The sequence below is a fragment of the Notamacropus eugenii genome, chromosome 3 (genome assembly GCF_028372415.1).
Source record: "Notamacropus eugenii isolate mMacEug1 chromosome 3, mMacEug1.pri_v2, whole genome shotgun sequence".
NCBI classification, from domain to species: domain Eukaryota; kingdom Metazoa; phylum Chordata; class Mammalia; order Diprotodontia; family Macropodidae; genus Notamacropus; species Notamacropus eugenii.
In genome coordinates, this window is record NC_092874.1 from 426,301,113 (window position 1) to 426,319,718 (window position 18,606).

The 18,606-nt window shown below is 41.2% G+C and overlaps 1 protein-coding gene across 5 annotated transcripts in view; it reads right to left on the reverse strand.

The window, feature by feature from the left end:
• EEFSEC (eukaryotic elongation factor, selenocysteine-tRNA specific) overlaps window positions 1-18,606 on the reverse strand; it is a 344,545-nt gene that overhangs the window by 229,076 nt on the left and 96,863 nt on the right. For 4 of the 5 annotated variants that reach the window (XM_072598318.1, XM_072598314.1, XM_072598316.1 and 1 more), the window contains exons 3-4: window positions 8,346-8,442; window positions 5,708-5,876 (exon numbers count right to left, since the gene is read on the reverse strand). In XM_072598318.1, the coding sequence (XP_072454419.1) occupies window positions 5,708-5,876; window positions 8,346-8,442 (266 nt within the window). The remainder of the gene's footprint in view (window positions 1-5,707; window positions 5,877-8,345; window positions 8,443-18,606) is intronic. The other variant, XM_072598315.1, reaches the window with a different exon arrangement.

Sequence of the window (18,606 nt, forward strand, 5' to 3'; positions counted from 1 at the left end):
GCCCCTAGGGTTAATTCTTCACACTGTCACCATCTCCTTTGAAAAAACACAGACCAAACATCTTTCATTCTTTCTATAATAATACTTTCAAATTCTTTGAACAATAAAAATTCCAATTAGAAAATAAATTATTTGACTTAAATTTTTAAAGCTCTGTCTTCTATTAATGGAAGATCATTTGGAAAGGTGTCTTTTCCTAAACACGGGAGATCTTATGAAATCCGTCCAATTAAGACGAACACCTTACAAAATGAACAACACTCACTGACTCGCCACACTCTTCCCAGGAACTGAAAGCTGCGAGGACTCTGGCTCTGATCCACAGTGCAGTGCAGTGCTGAGAAGGGAGCAATGGGCTTCAAGAGGGAAAAAGCTAGGTTCGAGTTCTGCTCTCTGGCATGGTTATCAGTACCACTAGTATATCCTGAATTCTTATATCATCATTCCCACAGAAAGCATATTTAAATTTTAGGTAGAGATTCTGACTCATTTAGAGTATTCACAGACTCGGGGGTTAGAGAACTGAAAGGCAAGACATTTCTCAACAATGCCTTTCAATTCCCACTGTTGGCTCTGTTTATAGAAAGCTGAAACAGACATTTCACATGTAAAGAGTCTCTCCATCTTTCAAATGACCATATTTTGTGTGTGTACATGATGGCAGAGTACACTAGTGGTACAATCAACTCCCATGGTTTTAATTATCATCTCTATAACTCTCAGATCTCCTTATCCAGGCTTAACCTCTTTGCCAACTTCCAACTGCCTACTAGACATCTTGAACTGTATATCCTATAGACATCTTAAACTTAACATGTTTGAAAACGGAACTCATTAGTTTTGCCCTCAAACCCTCTCCTCTTTCTAACTCCCATTACTGTCAAGGATGCCACCACCCTCTCAGACACATGAGGCTCTCAACCTAGAGGCCATGCTCAATATCTCCCTCTCACTGTCCATATTCAATGAGTGAGCAAGTCCTTTCCTTTCTACCTTCATAATATCTCTCACACATTCACCTTCACCATTCTCACACTACAACCACCCTGGCACAAGCTGTTAGGATCTTACACCTGGATCCCACAGTAGCCTGCTGGTGGCCTCCTAGCCTTAAGTCTCTCCCCAATCTAATCCATCCCCTATTCAGCTGTCAAACTGCAAGTCTGACTGTATCACTACCTTATATAACAAACTCCAATGGTTCCCTATTACCTCAAATATAAAAAATTCTCTGTTTGGCTTTTAAAGCCCTTCATGAGCTGGTCTCCTCTGACCTTCCAATCTTCTTACACTTCACTCCCCTCCAAATATTCTAAGACCCAAGGACAATGGCGTCTTCAGTGCTCCTCACATATGACACTCCATCTCCTGACTCCAAGCATTTTCACTGACTGTCCTTCATGCCTGGGATTCTCTCCCTCCCCTTCTTCACCTCCTAGCTTCCTGGCTCCCTTCAAGATTTAACTAAAATCTTACCTAATCCAAGAAGCTTCTCTCTGGCCTCCTTTATCTTAGTGCCTTTCCTCTGAGACTAGCCCTAATTTATCCTGTAGAGATCTTATATGTGCATAATTACTTGCAACTTGTCACCCCCATTAGACTATAAGCTCTTCAACAGCCAGGCCTATTTTTTTGTCCTCCTGTGTTCCCCCAGTCTTAGCAGAATGTCCTGTAAATGGTTTTGTTGTTCAGTTTTGTCAGTTGTATCCAGACTCTCTGTGACCCCATTTGAGGTTTTCTTGGCAAAAATACTACAGTGGTTTAACATTTCCTTCCCCAGCTCATTTTACAAATGAGGAAACTGAGGCAAACAGGGTTAAGTTGGCTTGCCAGAGTCACACAGCTAGTAGGTGTCTGAGGCCAGATTTGAACTCATGAAGATAATAAGTCTTTCTGACTCCAGGCCCTGTGCTCTATCTATTATGTCACCTAGTTGCCCAAGCACAAATTCTAGCTGAATAAATGAATGATAGATGACCTCAGAATCTTTAGACTGGAGTTGAAAGAGGTCTTAGAAATCATTTCCAAGTCCATACATTATGTAAAGTCTAAGACCAACCAAGCAGCAAGGAGGAGAGGCAGCACCAGGAAGCTCGGTCTCTGACTCCTGGACCAAAAGTCTTCCTATGGCACTCCACAGGCTTAATCATTAAACAGGTTAACAAACCAAAACTTCAGAAAGCCAAATTTTACTAAAAGAAGCTTCCCAGGACTAGGAACAAATGGGACTAAGAAATCTAGGCTTAACTAGATCTCAGGAAGTCTGAGGTTTAAATGATTCTGAGGACAAGGCAGAAACTTGCTTCTTCCTTCCCTCTCTCCCTGAAAAGTATAATCAACCCCAGCTGGTAATGTACATGGGCAACAGGGGGAAGGAATACATGTGCTATGGCTCCTGCACCTCAATCAGAGTGAGCACAGGCGGTGGGGAATGCAATTGTTTATTTGGAATGGCTGTGCCCCTCCTCTGCGCGGGTTCAAGCGGTCAGATGTGTCTAAGCCCATTAGCAAAATCTGATGGGGATGTCACTTTGTTTGGGGAGAGGGCTCCTCCAGTTTAAAAGCAGCTGTTATGCAATGTCCCCAAATGCCCGGTGGGCACTACCTGTCAATCCATTTTACCAAAGGTTGGGGGTGAAGTGAGGTCAGGAGGAGTTATGAACCCTGGCATGTTGTGAAATGCGCTTCCTCCATCACTCTGAAGCCCACAAAAGATGGAACTTGTCGTATGCTCAGCAGTACAACTGGCCTACCCCACCCTGGGGAGCTGCTTGGGAGGTACCATCTTTCTATTCCTGTCAGGAGAGGGGGAAAAATTCAAATGCTGCTTTGCCCCAGATTGATATGTTTTGGCAAAAGGATTCAAAGTCAGTAAAGATGGTGATTGAAAGGCTAATAACACTGCTAACATGTTACATCACCATCCACCTCACACTTATGTAGCACTTCCAATTCCCCAAACTATTCTCCCCCAACAGCCCGGTAAGAGATGCCAGCGCAAGGATTATTAGGCCATTTTGTAAAAGAAGACTCAGATTCAGAAAGGTAATCAAACAGCTACTGCATGGCAGAGTCAGGCCTCCAGCTTAGGTCTTCTGACCACCTATCAGTGCTCTCTTTATGACACTGCACCACTCCTCCAGATAATGAGCTAAAAACTCAACTAGCTACAGAGCTTTGTTGATCAAATTTTGGATAAAGAATCAGAAAGACCCCTTACTCAGCCATTAACACCAAGTCACCAACTCCATTTTGGTTGTTTTGACTGCCATCTTTACTCTGATTAAACAAGGGGTGGGAAACCTGTGACCTTAGGTCCACATATGGTCCTAGGTCCTTAAGTGCGACCCTTTAACTGTATCCAAACTTTACAGATTTGTTCCCTCACAGAACAGTTTGGATTCAGTCAAAGGGCTGCACTCAAGGACCTAGAGGGCCACAGGTGGCCTCCAGGCCACAGGTTCCCCATTCCTGGCTTAAACTATAGACATCTTACAGGATGTTGGGGAACCTGTTCCAGGGAGCTCTAATGTCTTCAAAAACAATCACTATAAGACGTAATTGTTATCAATAAGCCAAACCACAAGACATTTTCTGCCCAAACATCTCTAAACCCATTGGCATAGTCCAGTTACATAAGAAATTCCTGATCAAAATCCAGGTCTTGCCCCTGAGCAGAAAGAAGGAGCATGGAGGCAGAACACAAAGTCCACCAGGAAGCCTCTCCTTCCCAAGGCCCTGAAGAAGTCCTGGACTTCTTGGTGACACAAGTCACCTTCTCAGAAAAGATCTCCCCATTCTAAAGTTCATTTAAAAAACATTCCTGCAGTAGCACAGGCTGACATCTGGGAAACTGCAAACTAATACTCTACTTTGCTTTTTTCTTTTGCTTCTTATCCCATGCCTCTGAAACGAAACTTGTTTTTCCCCTTCTTGTCATGAGCTCAGAGGACTAAACCTTTAAACTCGGAGGAGGGTTAAGGGGAAGGAAAGTTCCACAGGATTCTAGGGGTCCAATATCCGCACTGAGGTCCAGGATCATTAATGTGCGACTTGCTCAAAGGGACACAACCAGTTAGTGACAAAGCTGCAACAAGAACCAAGGCCGTCTGATTCTGCTTTCCTGTTGCATTGTTCTGCCTCTTTCACCAAATCAAACTGAAATGACCTCACAAACACAACCCAGACCAGTGACACAGCAAGACGCTGGAGCTGAAGCGCTTTGTTCTCTTGGCATTTCAGCACATCTCCCTTTATTAACCAAGCTGGAACAACTTCCGTAACTGGGGTGCCACGGGGTTACTAAGCTATTCATCCTCTTCATTCCATCCAAACTTCAATATAAAAGGCAGTTTATAATAAAGTGAAAAACAAGGCTGAAGACTCTTCCTGTAAAACAAGTTATGGAAGTAAGGGGTCATTCAGTCACCAACTATACCTGAAAAACACTTGCTGCCCCCATTGCCAAGGAGTAAAAAGGCAGAGAGGAATGGGTAGCGAGTACGAGGAAACCTCTGGAGTCCCTTCCAACGTAAGAGTCTATGAACTATGGTGTCCAACAGGATTGTAACTCCTCTGTTATGCCAGGGATGTTGGCTCCTCTTACAGAGAAAACATCAGCATGTGGCATCCCTTTTGCTTTTGTGGCAGATGGGGACTGTGCAAAGAAACAAAACTGAACAAAGATGATGACTAACTCAGAACAGGCCTCAGTGATCTGACCCAGCCACTTCTCAGGAGCAGAGCATTAATGACTACTTATATTCTTTTAGGCTGTCATTATTCATTCATTCAACAAAGGCAAGCTATTACTGTTATATTTAATAATTAATAATTAAATAATTACTATACAGCGCCTATGTCACAGGGTTGTTGTGGGGACCAAAGGAGATAAGAACACAGAACCTGGAACACAGTAGGTACTTAATGCTTCTTTCCTTTTCCTTCCCTTTCCCTACATGCCAAATCCTGTGTGAGAGGCCACAAAGATGTTACTGTTACCCTCATGGAAATTGTCATCTAATAGAGAAGACAATCCACACACATAACTATGACCTCAAAGTACAAAGAGGGGATATAAGCTACTATGGGAATTTAGGGGAGGAAAAAATCACTTCCACTAGTGCCTCGCACAATTTATCACATATAGTATGAATTGGTTATATCATCACTGTGGCTTCCCCAATACTAGGGAAAGAAGGCAAATCCCAAAGCCTCACAAGGGATATAGGCTACAGACATTTTTCTAACGGTCCTGCTAAAATGAATATCTTTGTAAATGTTCAAGGTTTGCTCTGATATTTTTATCAGTTTTATGAAAAAAACCTGCATTTCAGTTGTGTATGAGATACTGTGCATGTAAGGCAGAAGAAAAGAGAAGATGATCTCTACAAATCAAATAATTCTATATGAAACAGGCAAGAAGTTACTGACAGAGAAAAAGTGAGAGGGAAGAACTTACCCAAAGCATCCTGAAAGGAATGAAGAAAACGGGATGGCAGCTCACCCAGTGAGGCACCAGTTCTGCCAGGTGTGCTACTTCCTGCAATGCTCTTTGTGGCCATGTTACTGCTCCGTTGGGAGCAACACAAAATGGAGCCTCTGGGAGTCTGTGACTAGATGGACAAAATGAGGCAGAGAAGGAATCTGCTCTTCCTCTTCAGGTGAAGCTCTTTCTTGGGGAAGAAAGGGAGGAAGAAGAAAAGACCTACCTTCAGGGCAGGGATCTCCACACTGTCACCAAGGTTGACTGAGCCTGAAAGGATTGTCCCTGTCATCACCGTGCCTTGACCTTTAATGGAGAAACAGTGATCCACAGCCATGAGGAAAGGTCCTGAAGGGTCTCTGGTTGGGATGGAAGCCTGTGACTTCAGGAGCTAGAAAACAGACAAGGGTATTACTACCTGGAATGAAGTATCCCCCAAAACATGGAGGCCAGAAGAGGCTGATAAATTGAAAACCTGCCTCATGAGTAATTTCAGCTAAGGAGAAGGCCAGAAGAGGTGGGAAAGGACAAGAAAAAGCTTGTCCACAGAAGCCATGACCTCTGGACTTGGTAAGGGGGAAGGGAAACAGAAATTCCAGGCACTTCCTGGATATTTCTACATATCTCTACCCCAAAATAAGGGCCTGCTCTTGGTGCACACTTAGAATTTCCCCAGCTTAAGCCCTGTGCTTGCAATTTTTTCCCTTTTCTTTCAGACTCATTCTGTTTATTTTGGGGAGACTGCGGACTGAACAGTTCAATGTTTTGTGTGCTGTGTATGGCAGCTGGGACACTGTCAATGCTAATTACCAACAAATAAACAATAGCATATTTATTATTCCTTTTATTCTGTGACTTTCTGATTTCAAAAGGGAATAAGTTGTCAAAAAAGAATTTTGCAAAGGAATGTTCCAAAGTCTTAGTCTTATGATAACAATTCTTTTGGAAAAAGATTTCAGAATTCAAAACAGGCTTTGGCCCAAGATTTATGTAGAAATTTCTTGGAGGAATATACTAATATCTTTCATAGCAGCATTTTTGTGGATCCTTCCTTCACAAAAACAACAACTGTCTCATGCTCCCAGACAAGTGCTCTCTGGGACTAATAAAAAGTAACAAAAGCCTTACACATAAAATGTTTGTTTTGCTAAGTCAGCAAGATCAGCAAACTCTAAATCATTAGGAACTGTGGCACTGTACTGGGCCAGAGCAGGGGGTCATTTGCTTCAAGAGACCCAGGTAGAAGCCTCAGGACAAGGTTCTTGTGAACCTCTCTGAAGAGACCGTATCTGCCAGATGTGTCTCAGCTGCCTGCTCCAGGAGCGCAATGGGTCCACTTCCATTATTAGGCTCCAACATTACAACCCCCTCCACTTAACATCACTAAGCATGGAGGCGACACCCTTCGAAATCTCAGAGTCCCATTTAAAGGGCCTTTAGATCAAGTTTTGCTGTGCTACTTGGAATCTGGCTGATGTGACAGTTAAAGAAATTACCATGATTGTTATCATTCTGTTGTTGTTAACATATAGAATGTTTTACAACTGACAAAGTCCTTTTGCATTCATTTTTTCATCCAGTATTCATGTAACCCCAAGAGCACAAATATTATTATCCCCGCTCTACAAGCAAGAAAACTGAGGCTCAGAGACATCTTGTCTAAAGTCATGCAGGTGGTAAGCTGAGTCCCAGGGGCAAGAACATAAGAATCCTAACTTCAGGGGCACGGATTTCTTTAGCATCATTCTTATTTTCTCTCTAGACCTTTCCTTGTTCTTTGTTACTCCTCTCCTTTCTTCATCTGATTTTCTTCCCCCCCCACTCTGATTTTTTTTTCTAATTCCTTGGTGTTTTGCTAAATTCCACAAGTATTTGCCTCAGAAAGGAAGAGAAAGAGATGGGCTCTTGAGAAGTCACAAACATCATGAGAGAAGCAAGCAAAAGAAGAGGAAAAGATCAGGGAATGGGCCAAGAACTGAGAAGGAGTAAATTACCTCTACCCTGCAGAAGCCCTCAGAAGCCTGGCTTCTCCTTGTTTCCCAAACAAGTCAGAGCAGCACACAAAGAAGGTGAGTTGAAGAAAAAGCATGAAAAAAAAAAAACTAGGGAGACTGCTGGCTAACTCTTCCCTAAAGGTATAACCCACCTTCGGTCCAACTGTCAGCAGCAATGCAAAGGAAATTTAGAGGTGGAGGAATAAGAGATATTAGAAAAATGTAGTACATTAATGTCCTGCTGTGCCCTCCCAATAAGATGAAAATGGAAGAAGAAGCACTCTCCTGCCTCCAACTCCCCCCAGCTTAAAAAGGACACCATCTGAAGAGTTTAAACAATTCATCAACTCTGGATGTAAAATCCCCTCAGACTCCTGAAGCTGAAAACTGAGACCTGCCACCACCGACGATGGCCTGGTTTGTTATTGTAGGAGGGCTCATGAGCCCTGGATGGGATGTCCCAGGCCTGCTGGCTTATTATTTCTGGGCAGTTCTCAGCAGTTGGTGGATGTGGGATCAGGAGCTCAGAGGCAGCCATGATGACCTAATCCCAACAGGGAGCTCAGCATCAGCAGGCTACTCATGCTGCTTTGTTATTGTAGGCTGCTCTGGAACATTGGAGTGGAAGTAGATTTTGTTGTCATGATCTGGGGATGGGGTAGGGGTGGTGCTTGAGTTAGCCTTCAAAAGTTTAGAAACAGGTAAGGAAAATGGTCTGTTTTAAAATCTGATATATACCCTAAAGTAGCTGTAGATAGAATAAGGCTTGGAATGAATCACGGGAGCTCGTAGAGGTTAGTGCTATGACAGGAAATCCTAAAAGAATGAGTAATGAATAAATGGTGATACAATTTTGTTGAATATACCTCAATTAATTCAGAAATGCCTTGTGGAGTCTCAGTTTCTGGAGCCTCTGGTCCACCAGGCTTGGCTGCAACAGGGATAATGGGTGAACCCCGGAACCTGGAAGAGAAAAACACTAGTCTAGAATGAAGATCCATGAAAGTCCATCAGAGTTATGTTTCTCTTGAGATTGACCAATTCACAGCGTTTTGCTCAACTGCTGATTAATGGACAGATTAACTCTCAGATTTCAATTTGGATTAAGTCTACCAAGGGACCCTTCCTTTCCTGTTCTTAGTCTCCTGTCCAGATGATTCAGGAAGCTAGCAAGAGTTCCTTATGCTCACAGGAGATTTTTGAATATTACTCTTAGTCCTAATACCTCTTTATTTAAGCCCCTACCTTCACCTTCACTACCACCATCAGTCGTCGTCATCATCACCATCATCGTTATCACCATCTTAATGTGTTCCTAAAATGTCCATTTCAGGGAGTATGGGGTCAACTGCTATAGAATACATTGAAGAGGTTTTTGTCCTCGGAAAGTTGATAATTGGTAATGGATATATTGTTTCAAACAAAGAAAAACAAGTCATAAGACTGGAAGATTAAACTATGTCAAAATCTAGAAAAAGGAATGGCAAAATCCTTGACATTATATGCACATGGACATGTCAAAGCAATGTGCATTTTTGGAGTAGAGTATGAGGAGACTATCTTGACAATGACATGTTCTAAGTGAAGCAAGATCAGCCCCTCCCCTTTAATCATTTGGTACCCACATTAACATATGTGGGACTTGGAGATCAATAAAACTGGTCAAGAAATCAAAGTACTAGCCCTCAGACATTTAAATTCCAATATTAATCAAACTTTAAACTGAATTCTAACTAAAATAAGTTTGATTTAAAAGTTAATCATGAGAATAATAGGGATCAGAACTAGTGACGCTACTAGAATAATAACTCCCAGAAGAAACAACACCTACTAATGAAATTGCAGAGAGGCACCTAAAGCACCAATGCTGCTTGCCAAGACAAGAACCCGCAGGGCTCTGCTGGTAATTATTTAACAAACAGCTCCCCAAAAAGGCACAGCATACTGTGACATGTCATCCACATGAATACCATTTTCTCCATCCCTTCCTTAAGTCTAGACAATCCATGAAACAAACAAAGCCAGATTTATGAGGTGGGACTGTTCACCAAGCAATCAACAGAAGATGGTTCCAGCACACCTGGCAAGAAGCAAAACTGGAATCCACCTACTCTCTATCCCTGCCAGCAGAGGTAAGGCCACAAATCCATAGATAAAGATCCCTGCTGCAGGCTACATACTGACTGGATTTTAAAATGTAATGTTGCCGAGGTTTTACTGCATTTGTATTTATTCCATTAAATATTTCCCAATCACATTTTAACCTGGTTCTGGCCAGGAGCAGGACATCGCCACCCTACATCATGCTGCCTGTCAATGATAATAACGAAGAACAAAGGCTGAACCTGACTTCACTGGCGCAGGAGACTCCTGGGGGAGCCACACCCTGCACCATCTAGGTGAGCAGCTGCCTATGGCACCACAGGGCTAGGTGACTTCCCCAGGTTTACACCAACCATTTGTTGAATCAAGGTTTTCCTGTTTCTGAAGAGGAGTGAGCTCTCTGTCCACAACACTACACTGCCTCTGGAATGTGAATGGCCTTCCTACCTCCGAAGATACTCTGACACATTAACTCACTGGATCTTCACACAACCCCATAAGTAAACTGAACATGTTTAATGAGAGGAAAGTGAGATGAAGAGAGACTGAACGACTTATGCCTTGGCACAAACAGGGCTAAGGTTCCCACAATTCTGTCACCTGATCTAGACAGCACTACATGGCACCATTCTACTGTTATGAGCAAAAGGTCTATGAAATAATCAAAGCAGTTAAATATATATATATTAGTGGATCAGAAAACCAAAGAGAAAATGCTATTATGATTTGGATCTACCTTAAGGAGACCACAGCAAATTCATATCAAATTATCGAGAGGAAACTCCAATCAAACTGAGTTTAATCTAGTACATGAAGTTCCAAGCTCACCAAGGGAGACAGAGAGAAGAAAAAGTTTACAATTTGACTTGTGGAAGTCCCAGAAGGTATAACTGGTCACAGGATTTTTATTCCAAAGAAGCCTTGAGGAAGTTGTATGTCAGGCAAGGCCTTCTACCTGAGATGAGGATCTGTTCTTCAGCATTCTGGAGTGCCCACTAAAGCCATTATAATACCAAGTGAGCTTTGAAGGGATCCTGCTAGGTCAGGGAAGACTTATGGCTGAGCTGATCATGGTAAAGCTCCTTCCCAGCATGTCTGAGATTAACGGGCTACCAGGTCAAATCTCTCAGTAAGGACAAAAGCAATCTTTGGTTGGGGTGAGGAGGACAACGCTGGGGGTGCGTTATTATGTAGCCGGAGAGGGGCTGATCTAACAGCAAACAGAGGAGGCAAATGTATGTTGAGAGTATAATTTTTTAAGCCGTCTGTTCAAAGACTTTCATTGCATTATATTTAACTGCAAAAAACTATCAACCTAGGAGTTCTACAATAAGAAAATGACTTAATTAAATAGTATTAATGGAATGGAATGTCATAAGGTAATCAAGACTGACAATTATTAGAAATAAAAGGGAATCATGACAGACTTCTAGGAAATCAAGTAAAAAAAGAGCAAAACTAGAAGTATGACATGTATACACTAACTATGGTCATAGTAAAAGTACATGAAAATATGAATTCTAATAAGCACTCAGGCACTATCTAAAAGTTGTAGTACTGATATGCTGAATTTAAAGTCTAAATAGTAAACAAGTTTGATTATAAAGATGTTCCAAGTGAGATTTTAACAAAACATTTACTTTAAAAAAAAAAACTGTCTTAGAAAGAGCACTAAATTTGGAGCTAAAAGACATGGGTTCTAATCCCAGCTTTGCTATGTGATCTTGTGCAAGATATCTAATCTCTCTGTAATATTTTTTAATCTATAAAAATGGGTATTACTCTCTGACTGGCCTGCCTCACAGGACTATTGTAAATAGTTCTTTGTAAAGAAAAACATTATATATCAGTAAATCATAAAGCATTATGTATCAGTGATGTTGATGATTATGATGACTGATGACATGGTCACTGAAAGAAATTTAGGATGAACGACATCCAGAAAAGGATCTCAAATAAGGTGGTAAATGTCATTTGATGGTCAATCTTATTCTCTTTGGGTATTACACAAAGAAATGGAGAAGCGGGGGGGGGGGGGGGGGGGGCGGGGCAGGAGACAATGACAGCACATGGCAAATCTATGGAGAGATACTTAAGATTGTCATTTCAAATGTCCTAGAGTAGCTGCTGTCATAGTATGTCTCTAGGATGGTTCAAAAGGTATGATTAAGCTTAAAAGGTTAATTAGAGCAGCTCTGGATGACAATCAGCTGAAATATGAGAATCTGTCAACCTGGGAATCAAACAACCTGGCTGAATCCCAACCACTCTCAACTCTACAAGGAGAAGGGAAGCTTCCCAGAGGGAAGGAAGATAAACAGGGTTTCACAAAAACACAATGCATCTGACATTCTAGTCCTTCTCCTTCCCCTCCTGGGCTGTAGCCACATCCCTCCCTTGTGTTCTCCCCGCAACAACAGAGTAGAAGGGTGCTGGCCCAAGCAAAGTATTTTTAACACGGTAACCAGGAATGGGTAGGGAAAGTGGAGCATGGCATCTTTTGCCCACATAACACAAAAAGAAAACTTAAAAAACTACTGTCTAAGAGTCTCCAAAAGGAGAGATTAAAGAAGCATGAAAATTGCCCCCTTAATTATACCCATTCTAGTATGATCAATCTCTCCCCTCTACACTAGTTTATTTTCCTCTACTTAACAAATATGCTCAGTTATCTTTAAAAAATTCTTCCTCTTTCTTTTACTGACAAAATTTTCTAGTAAGTAGAACATATTCATTGCCTTAACTTCATAATTATTGCCTTGACTTCTCTACCACTTCCAAATACTCTGTAATTTGGGTTCTACCTTTTACTCTACAGAAAATGCTCTCTCAAAGGTCACAAATGACTTACTTCCTAACTGCCAAATCCAACAGACTTTCTCCTCTCCTCACCTCTCTGCAATATCTAAAACCATGTCCACACCTTCTTTCCTGAAAATTTCTTGAAATTCTTCCCTCCCTTGGCTTCCATCCAGCTGTAATCTCTTTAATTCCAGTAGAGCATCAACAACTGACTGCTGGACATCTCCACCTGGAGGCTTCATCAGTATCTCAAAGTGAATGTACTCAAAATGGCATCTGATGTATGTCCCTAAGAACTCATTCCTCCTCAGACTGCTCTAGTTCCCTTCTGAGGGCCTCATCATGCTTTCAATCACCCATGCTCACAACCTTGGAGTCATCCTTGACTCTTCCTTCTCCATTTCTCCTTTCTCCCCCACCCCATACAACATCACTGGACAAATCTTGTTTATTTTACTTCTATCTCTCTCTCAACCCTTCCCTTATCTCTTCTCATATGGCCAACACCCTTGTCCAGATACTCTTAACCTTTCATTCAGACAATTACAATAATTTTCTTTCTTCTTCAATGTATCTTCCACAAAGCTTCCAAATTAGCATTCCTAAAACCACTCCCCTATTAAAAAATATGTAGTGGTTCTTTATTGCCTCCTAAAATAAAACACAAACTCCTTCTCTTGGCATGTAAAGCACTACCATTAACTGGACTCCTTATTTCACCCTAGTTCCCTTTACGTACTCCCTGGCCTACCAGCACTCCATCTCCAGCCTCTGGCTTGTGTACAGGCCATTCTCCAGTACTGAAATGTACTCTCATCTCACCTCTCCAATGCAGGAGGTTTTCTGATCCTCTCAGTTATTAATGCATTCTCTTTCCTCAAATTACTTTGTATATACTTATCAGTGTGCATGATATGATCGATCACATACACACACAGAGTAAAATATAAGCTCCTTCAGGAAGGAACTATTTTTTATTTTTGTCACTGATCTAGTACCTTACACATATAGCAGGTGCTGAACAAACCTTTATTTGTTGAATTAAACTGTAGTCAATTTGATCATCATCAATATGATCCTCCTCCTATTCATTCTAACTCCTTCGTTGGTCCTTTTTTCTCATCTAGTTGCCTCAGTAGAGCCATTAACTCAAGGTCCTTGGCTCTCCTTTCTTCTCCATCTAAAACCTCTCCCTCAGAAGATCCTCAAAGGCTTCTACTATCACCACCACATGACTCTTCATCCCTGTCTAACCTTTCTCCCAAGATCCAATTCCATATTTCCAACTGCCTGAGCACAGGACTCTTTCTGCATATGCATTCCCAGCACCTGGCACAGTGTCTGGCACACAGTAGGTACTTAACAAGTGCTGATCAATTGACTGAATTCTACTCAATTAGCCATTTATAGTGTATTATCTAAGGAATACTCTTCTATTGATACTTTGAAGTATTATTTAAATATTTTGTTATTTACTTTTTTCACAGTGTGTTTGATCTTTTCTACTAGATTATAAAATGTTTTGAGAGCTAGGACAGGCATCATGGAAAAAAGTAGTGGATTTGGGTTCAAAGGACCTGGGTCTGGAGTCCAGCTCTGCCAATTATTAGGATGAATCAATCAATAAATACTTGTTAGCCACCTACTACATACCAGGCACTGTGCCAAGCTCTGAAGATACAAAAAGAGTCAAAAGATGGTTCCTGCCTTTATGAAATCACCTTACCTTCTCTGGGCCTCAGTTTATTTTGCTGTAAAATGAAAGAATTGTATTAGATCTTTAAGGTCCCTTCTAGCTCTAAATGCTAAAACTCTAAGAAAGGAATACAATAAAGGGGAAAGGGAAAAACAGAAAGGAGAGAGAAGATGGAATGAAATAGCCAGGCAGAAAAAGAAACAAGGAAAAAGGGGAAGAGAAAAGGAAAGAACATGAGAACGTGTACATTCCTGGTGAAAAGAGAAGACTTTTGATCTAGTTTGTTCCTTCTATAGAAATTATCAAGTATTAATACAGTATACAAGGTATTTGCTGTTTATGGGTCCTATGCCTGGGGCTCTGGGGGACAAAGGAGGATAAAAATGTGCACTGAGAATTCCAACAATTAACCATAAAGCTTTCGGAAATTCAATTATTTTTATCCAAACACTTTTGGGCAATATATTGTAATAAAACATAAACTAATGTTGAACCAGGTGCCTGATTCTTTCAAAAGGCATCATATGTCCTGGTGGGAGCTGGAGGCAGCAGCCTTCATAGGACTGCCAGGCCCTGTGAGAAACATGCCTCACTACACCTCAAGCACACACAAGCACACCGTGGCAGTCTGGCCTCTAGCAAGCAAAGAGGAAGACTAGCGTGAAAAGGAACTGGAGTTTATGCTGAGGCTGGGTATTTTTTCCCTTTGGGCTGATTTTCTGCTTTCTGATCCATTTCTGGATTGTAGAAGCATGAAAGGCCCCAACCAGATATATCATGAATATGTGGATGGCAATTGCCCAGGGCATCAAAGCCAGTGTGAGCCAGACAATGGGTGGGTTCATCCCTTTGCCGTCACCCAACTACCTCAAGAGTGCCCTCTGTGCTACAGTATGTCATGGTATGTGAATAGTGGTCAGAAAAGCTTAGTAAGCATTCAAGTCATCCTGTCCTCCCCTCAAAAAAGATCTCAGATAAGTTTTCAAGAAATTGAGCTGAAGGAAAAAGCAAATGGTAGTCACATCTTAACCCCCTGAAGTAGGAGACAGAGAAAAAAATTTCAAGTCATAGAAATAATCCATTATGATTAGCCATGTTGTCTAAGCTCTTTTTCAGGGGGAAAAAAACCCCACTAGATCGCAAGCCCGAGAAGTAAGGTCTGAGAACACTGCCATTCCCTTACTGCTCATTTTTGCTTCCTTTGTACATCAATCTGTATAATCATTTTACTAAGCATGTAAAACTATGTAGTCCTTAAAATTAGTAGCTAATTTTGTCTTTTAAAGTTGTAAGTTTTACGTGTCATCCTCCTAAACTTCCTCCTCCTAGAGATTTAATTTAATCTGTTATACTTTAGGGTTCCTCCAAATCCTACAAAACAAAAGACAAAGAAGTCCTCACTGACCTCTCACAGCTGTGCCTTTGTTCACACCATCCCATCCCATCCCACCCCCAAAATCTTCAGCTACTAAAATCTGCTCTTCCTTTCAAAGCCCAATTCCAGTGTCCCCTGCTCCGTGACACTTCCATGATGACGGTCCCCTCAATCTAGTCATAACATCTTGCTCCTCAAATTCAATATTTTTAAAGTAACTGCAGTATTCATGGATACATACTGAGGTTATAAAGATAAAAATGACCTTGAAGGACACAGCTTGGCACTCTCCTATGTGATCTATTAATAATCATCTATTTTGTACTAATTATTTGTATAGATGTCATAGACTCTACCCCACTTCTCCAGATTGTAAACGCTCTTTTCAGAAGTCCTCTTACAAAAATACATCATCACTCCCAAGCAGAAAGTGAAAACCTGGAGCTCAGGTATACAAGGAAAGGAAGACCAGAAGAACAGTTTATTCAGTGACCCAAATGACTTTGTTTTATACCATTAACTGCACAGGTCAGTGAGTGAGCCCAGAGTTCATCACTGTACCTAAGACCTGAGTATTAGGGAACTGTGGTGTAAAATTGTTATTAACACAGTAATAGTAAGCTCACAGTTAACCCACATAATCATTTATTTAGAGGACAGGTATATTCTGCATAATGCTGTGTTAACTAACACCATAAAAACACAACATTTGGCACAACAACAATGCAGGAGGCATTAATTCCATAGAGAGAATGCCAACATTTGCTCCTCAGGCATAGTTCTCTCCTCCCTAGACCTCACAGTTTGATTAATTGTACAAGAATATTGGACATAAAGCCAATGAAAAAATATTTAAAAGAAACCTATCACTAAGTGCAAATAAAAATGATATAGGCCGTGTCTTTAAGTGCTGGATCAACAAACAAATCAAGCAGGTATCAATTTACTATGTGCCACTCACTGTGCTGGACACTGGCGAGAGAAAGACAAAACCAAACACTGGCCACCTCAAAGAGTTCATATTCATCAGGTGAAACAAAGTGATCCACAGTAATCATGGAGGGAGGAGGTACTGGTTGGCATCAAGAAAGGCCTCCCACAGGGAGAGGCTTTTAGCTGAACTGGGAAGGAAATGAGGGTTTCTAAGAGGCAGAGATGATGAGGTACATTGGAAACAAGAGTGTGGAGGTGAGAGCCAGACTGCAGATGGCACAACAGGCATAATGTGTACTAAAGACTAAAGATGTCACGTTGTGAGAGACTTTCCAATGCACCCAAAGAGGCCTACTGGCAATAGCGAACTCCTGGAAATTTCTGAGGAGATGATGATGACAGATCTGTGTCTTCTGAGGATTAACTCTTCAGCTGTGTGGAGGACTGAGGAGAATGGAGAGAACAGAAAATGGAAGCAGAGAGCCCAATTTGCTTACTCACATATCTGTCACTGATTGAGTCTATTACTAAAAGAGCCCAGGTGAAGGGTAGCTTAGAACAGTGACTGGCACATAGCAGGTACATCAAAAATGCTGACTGACTGATTAATGAGGGCTGGAACAAAGGTGAAAGGATGGGGAGGAAGGATGGCAGCAAGATTGTCACAACTTGGAAGTGACACATTTTAAAAGGAGTGATCAAAGTGAAAAGGGATTAATCAAGGAAACTATATTAGAACTGGTGAGACTAGAACGGGGTTATACAAGGAGTTACAACCTGGTAGAAGAGGGGGAGGGGGTGGAAACGCAAAGAGAAGTACATGTATGAGCCACTCAGGCAGCTCAAGGCCACCATAAGAAATAGGCCTGGACTGGAAGAGAATGGAAAAAGAAAGGAGACTTTCAAAACAGGGGTACTGAAGGGCATTGAGAGAGGAAATATCCAAGCAAGTGGAAGAGGGAGCTTAGAGTGAAGAAGAGGTTTTAATCTTCGCCATTTTGCAGCTTTTTATCAGTCAGTATATGTCTGGAGGTGGGGGGTATACATTTGCTGAAATGTGAAAGATGGTTTATAAAAGGACTTAAATGAGAATATCAGAAAATAAAATAATTATTTGGAGTATTTTAAAGGATAAGAACAGGATAACAGCACGAAAACAATCAATATTTCAGGTAATTCTTTACAAGTAGAAAGGTTCCATTAGTTAATACATCATTCCATTGCCTAAGTTCTCATAGAGATTGATGGACAATGATCTTTTTTTCTTCTTACTAGGTTTCTCTCAATGGGGGAAGAAAAAGGCTTTAGACATAGACCTAGACTATCAGATGATTCAAAAGGTCAATCTCTCCTATGTTTATGCTCAGTTATAAGATGTGATATGTGTACCATCATTCTGAATGAGTAAGAATATATAATTATTAACATGGAAGGAAAATATGCCCAAATTTTTAAAAATTAACTTATGAAATTAATCTACTGACTACTCACACAATACTTCACACACCTCATTTCTTTGTCCCATTTATAGTATGTGACACTGAAATTATATTGTGATTTTTAAGTAGAAATTGAAAGGGCCTGTTCCACCCCTTTCTGACAAGTAAATAAAACTGCAGGGAGATCAAATAACTCACTAAAGAGAAGATATAATTTTTTATCTCCCTTTTTACAGTCTCATATCCACTTCCGTTGGGAATAACAAAGTCTGAATTCTTATGCAACATTTATCTAAATGTGTCGATTTTATCAGATTGATGAATTTTGCTAACAAAAGACAGGACTAGGAAATCTTTTATGACACATTTGGAGCAATCACAGGGCCAGAGTTTTAATTTAACCAACTTGAGGATTCTCAGACAGACCTGCAGGTGTTGGCAGGAAGGCAGATCAATCTTTATGACAGGAGAAACAAAAACACTTCATACTTGTTTGCCCTCCACAGACAGGTTCGAAGGAGAAGCAGAAGTGGCAGGATATTGTTTTGATGCTCCACAGAGAAGAGAATGCCTCACTACCTCTCTGTGACTGCTACTTAGTATTGATCCAAAAGGATTGGTCCAAAAAGGATCACAGAAAATGATAAAACAATGACGGTTTTCCAACCCTGTGCAGCTGAACAAGGGCACTGTCCTGACAACATCAGAACAAGTCATTCCTGAAGCTGCTTGTTCAATGAGGTGGCTTTACATCCTGTTTATACCATGGAAGTTCCATC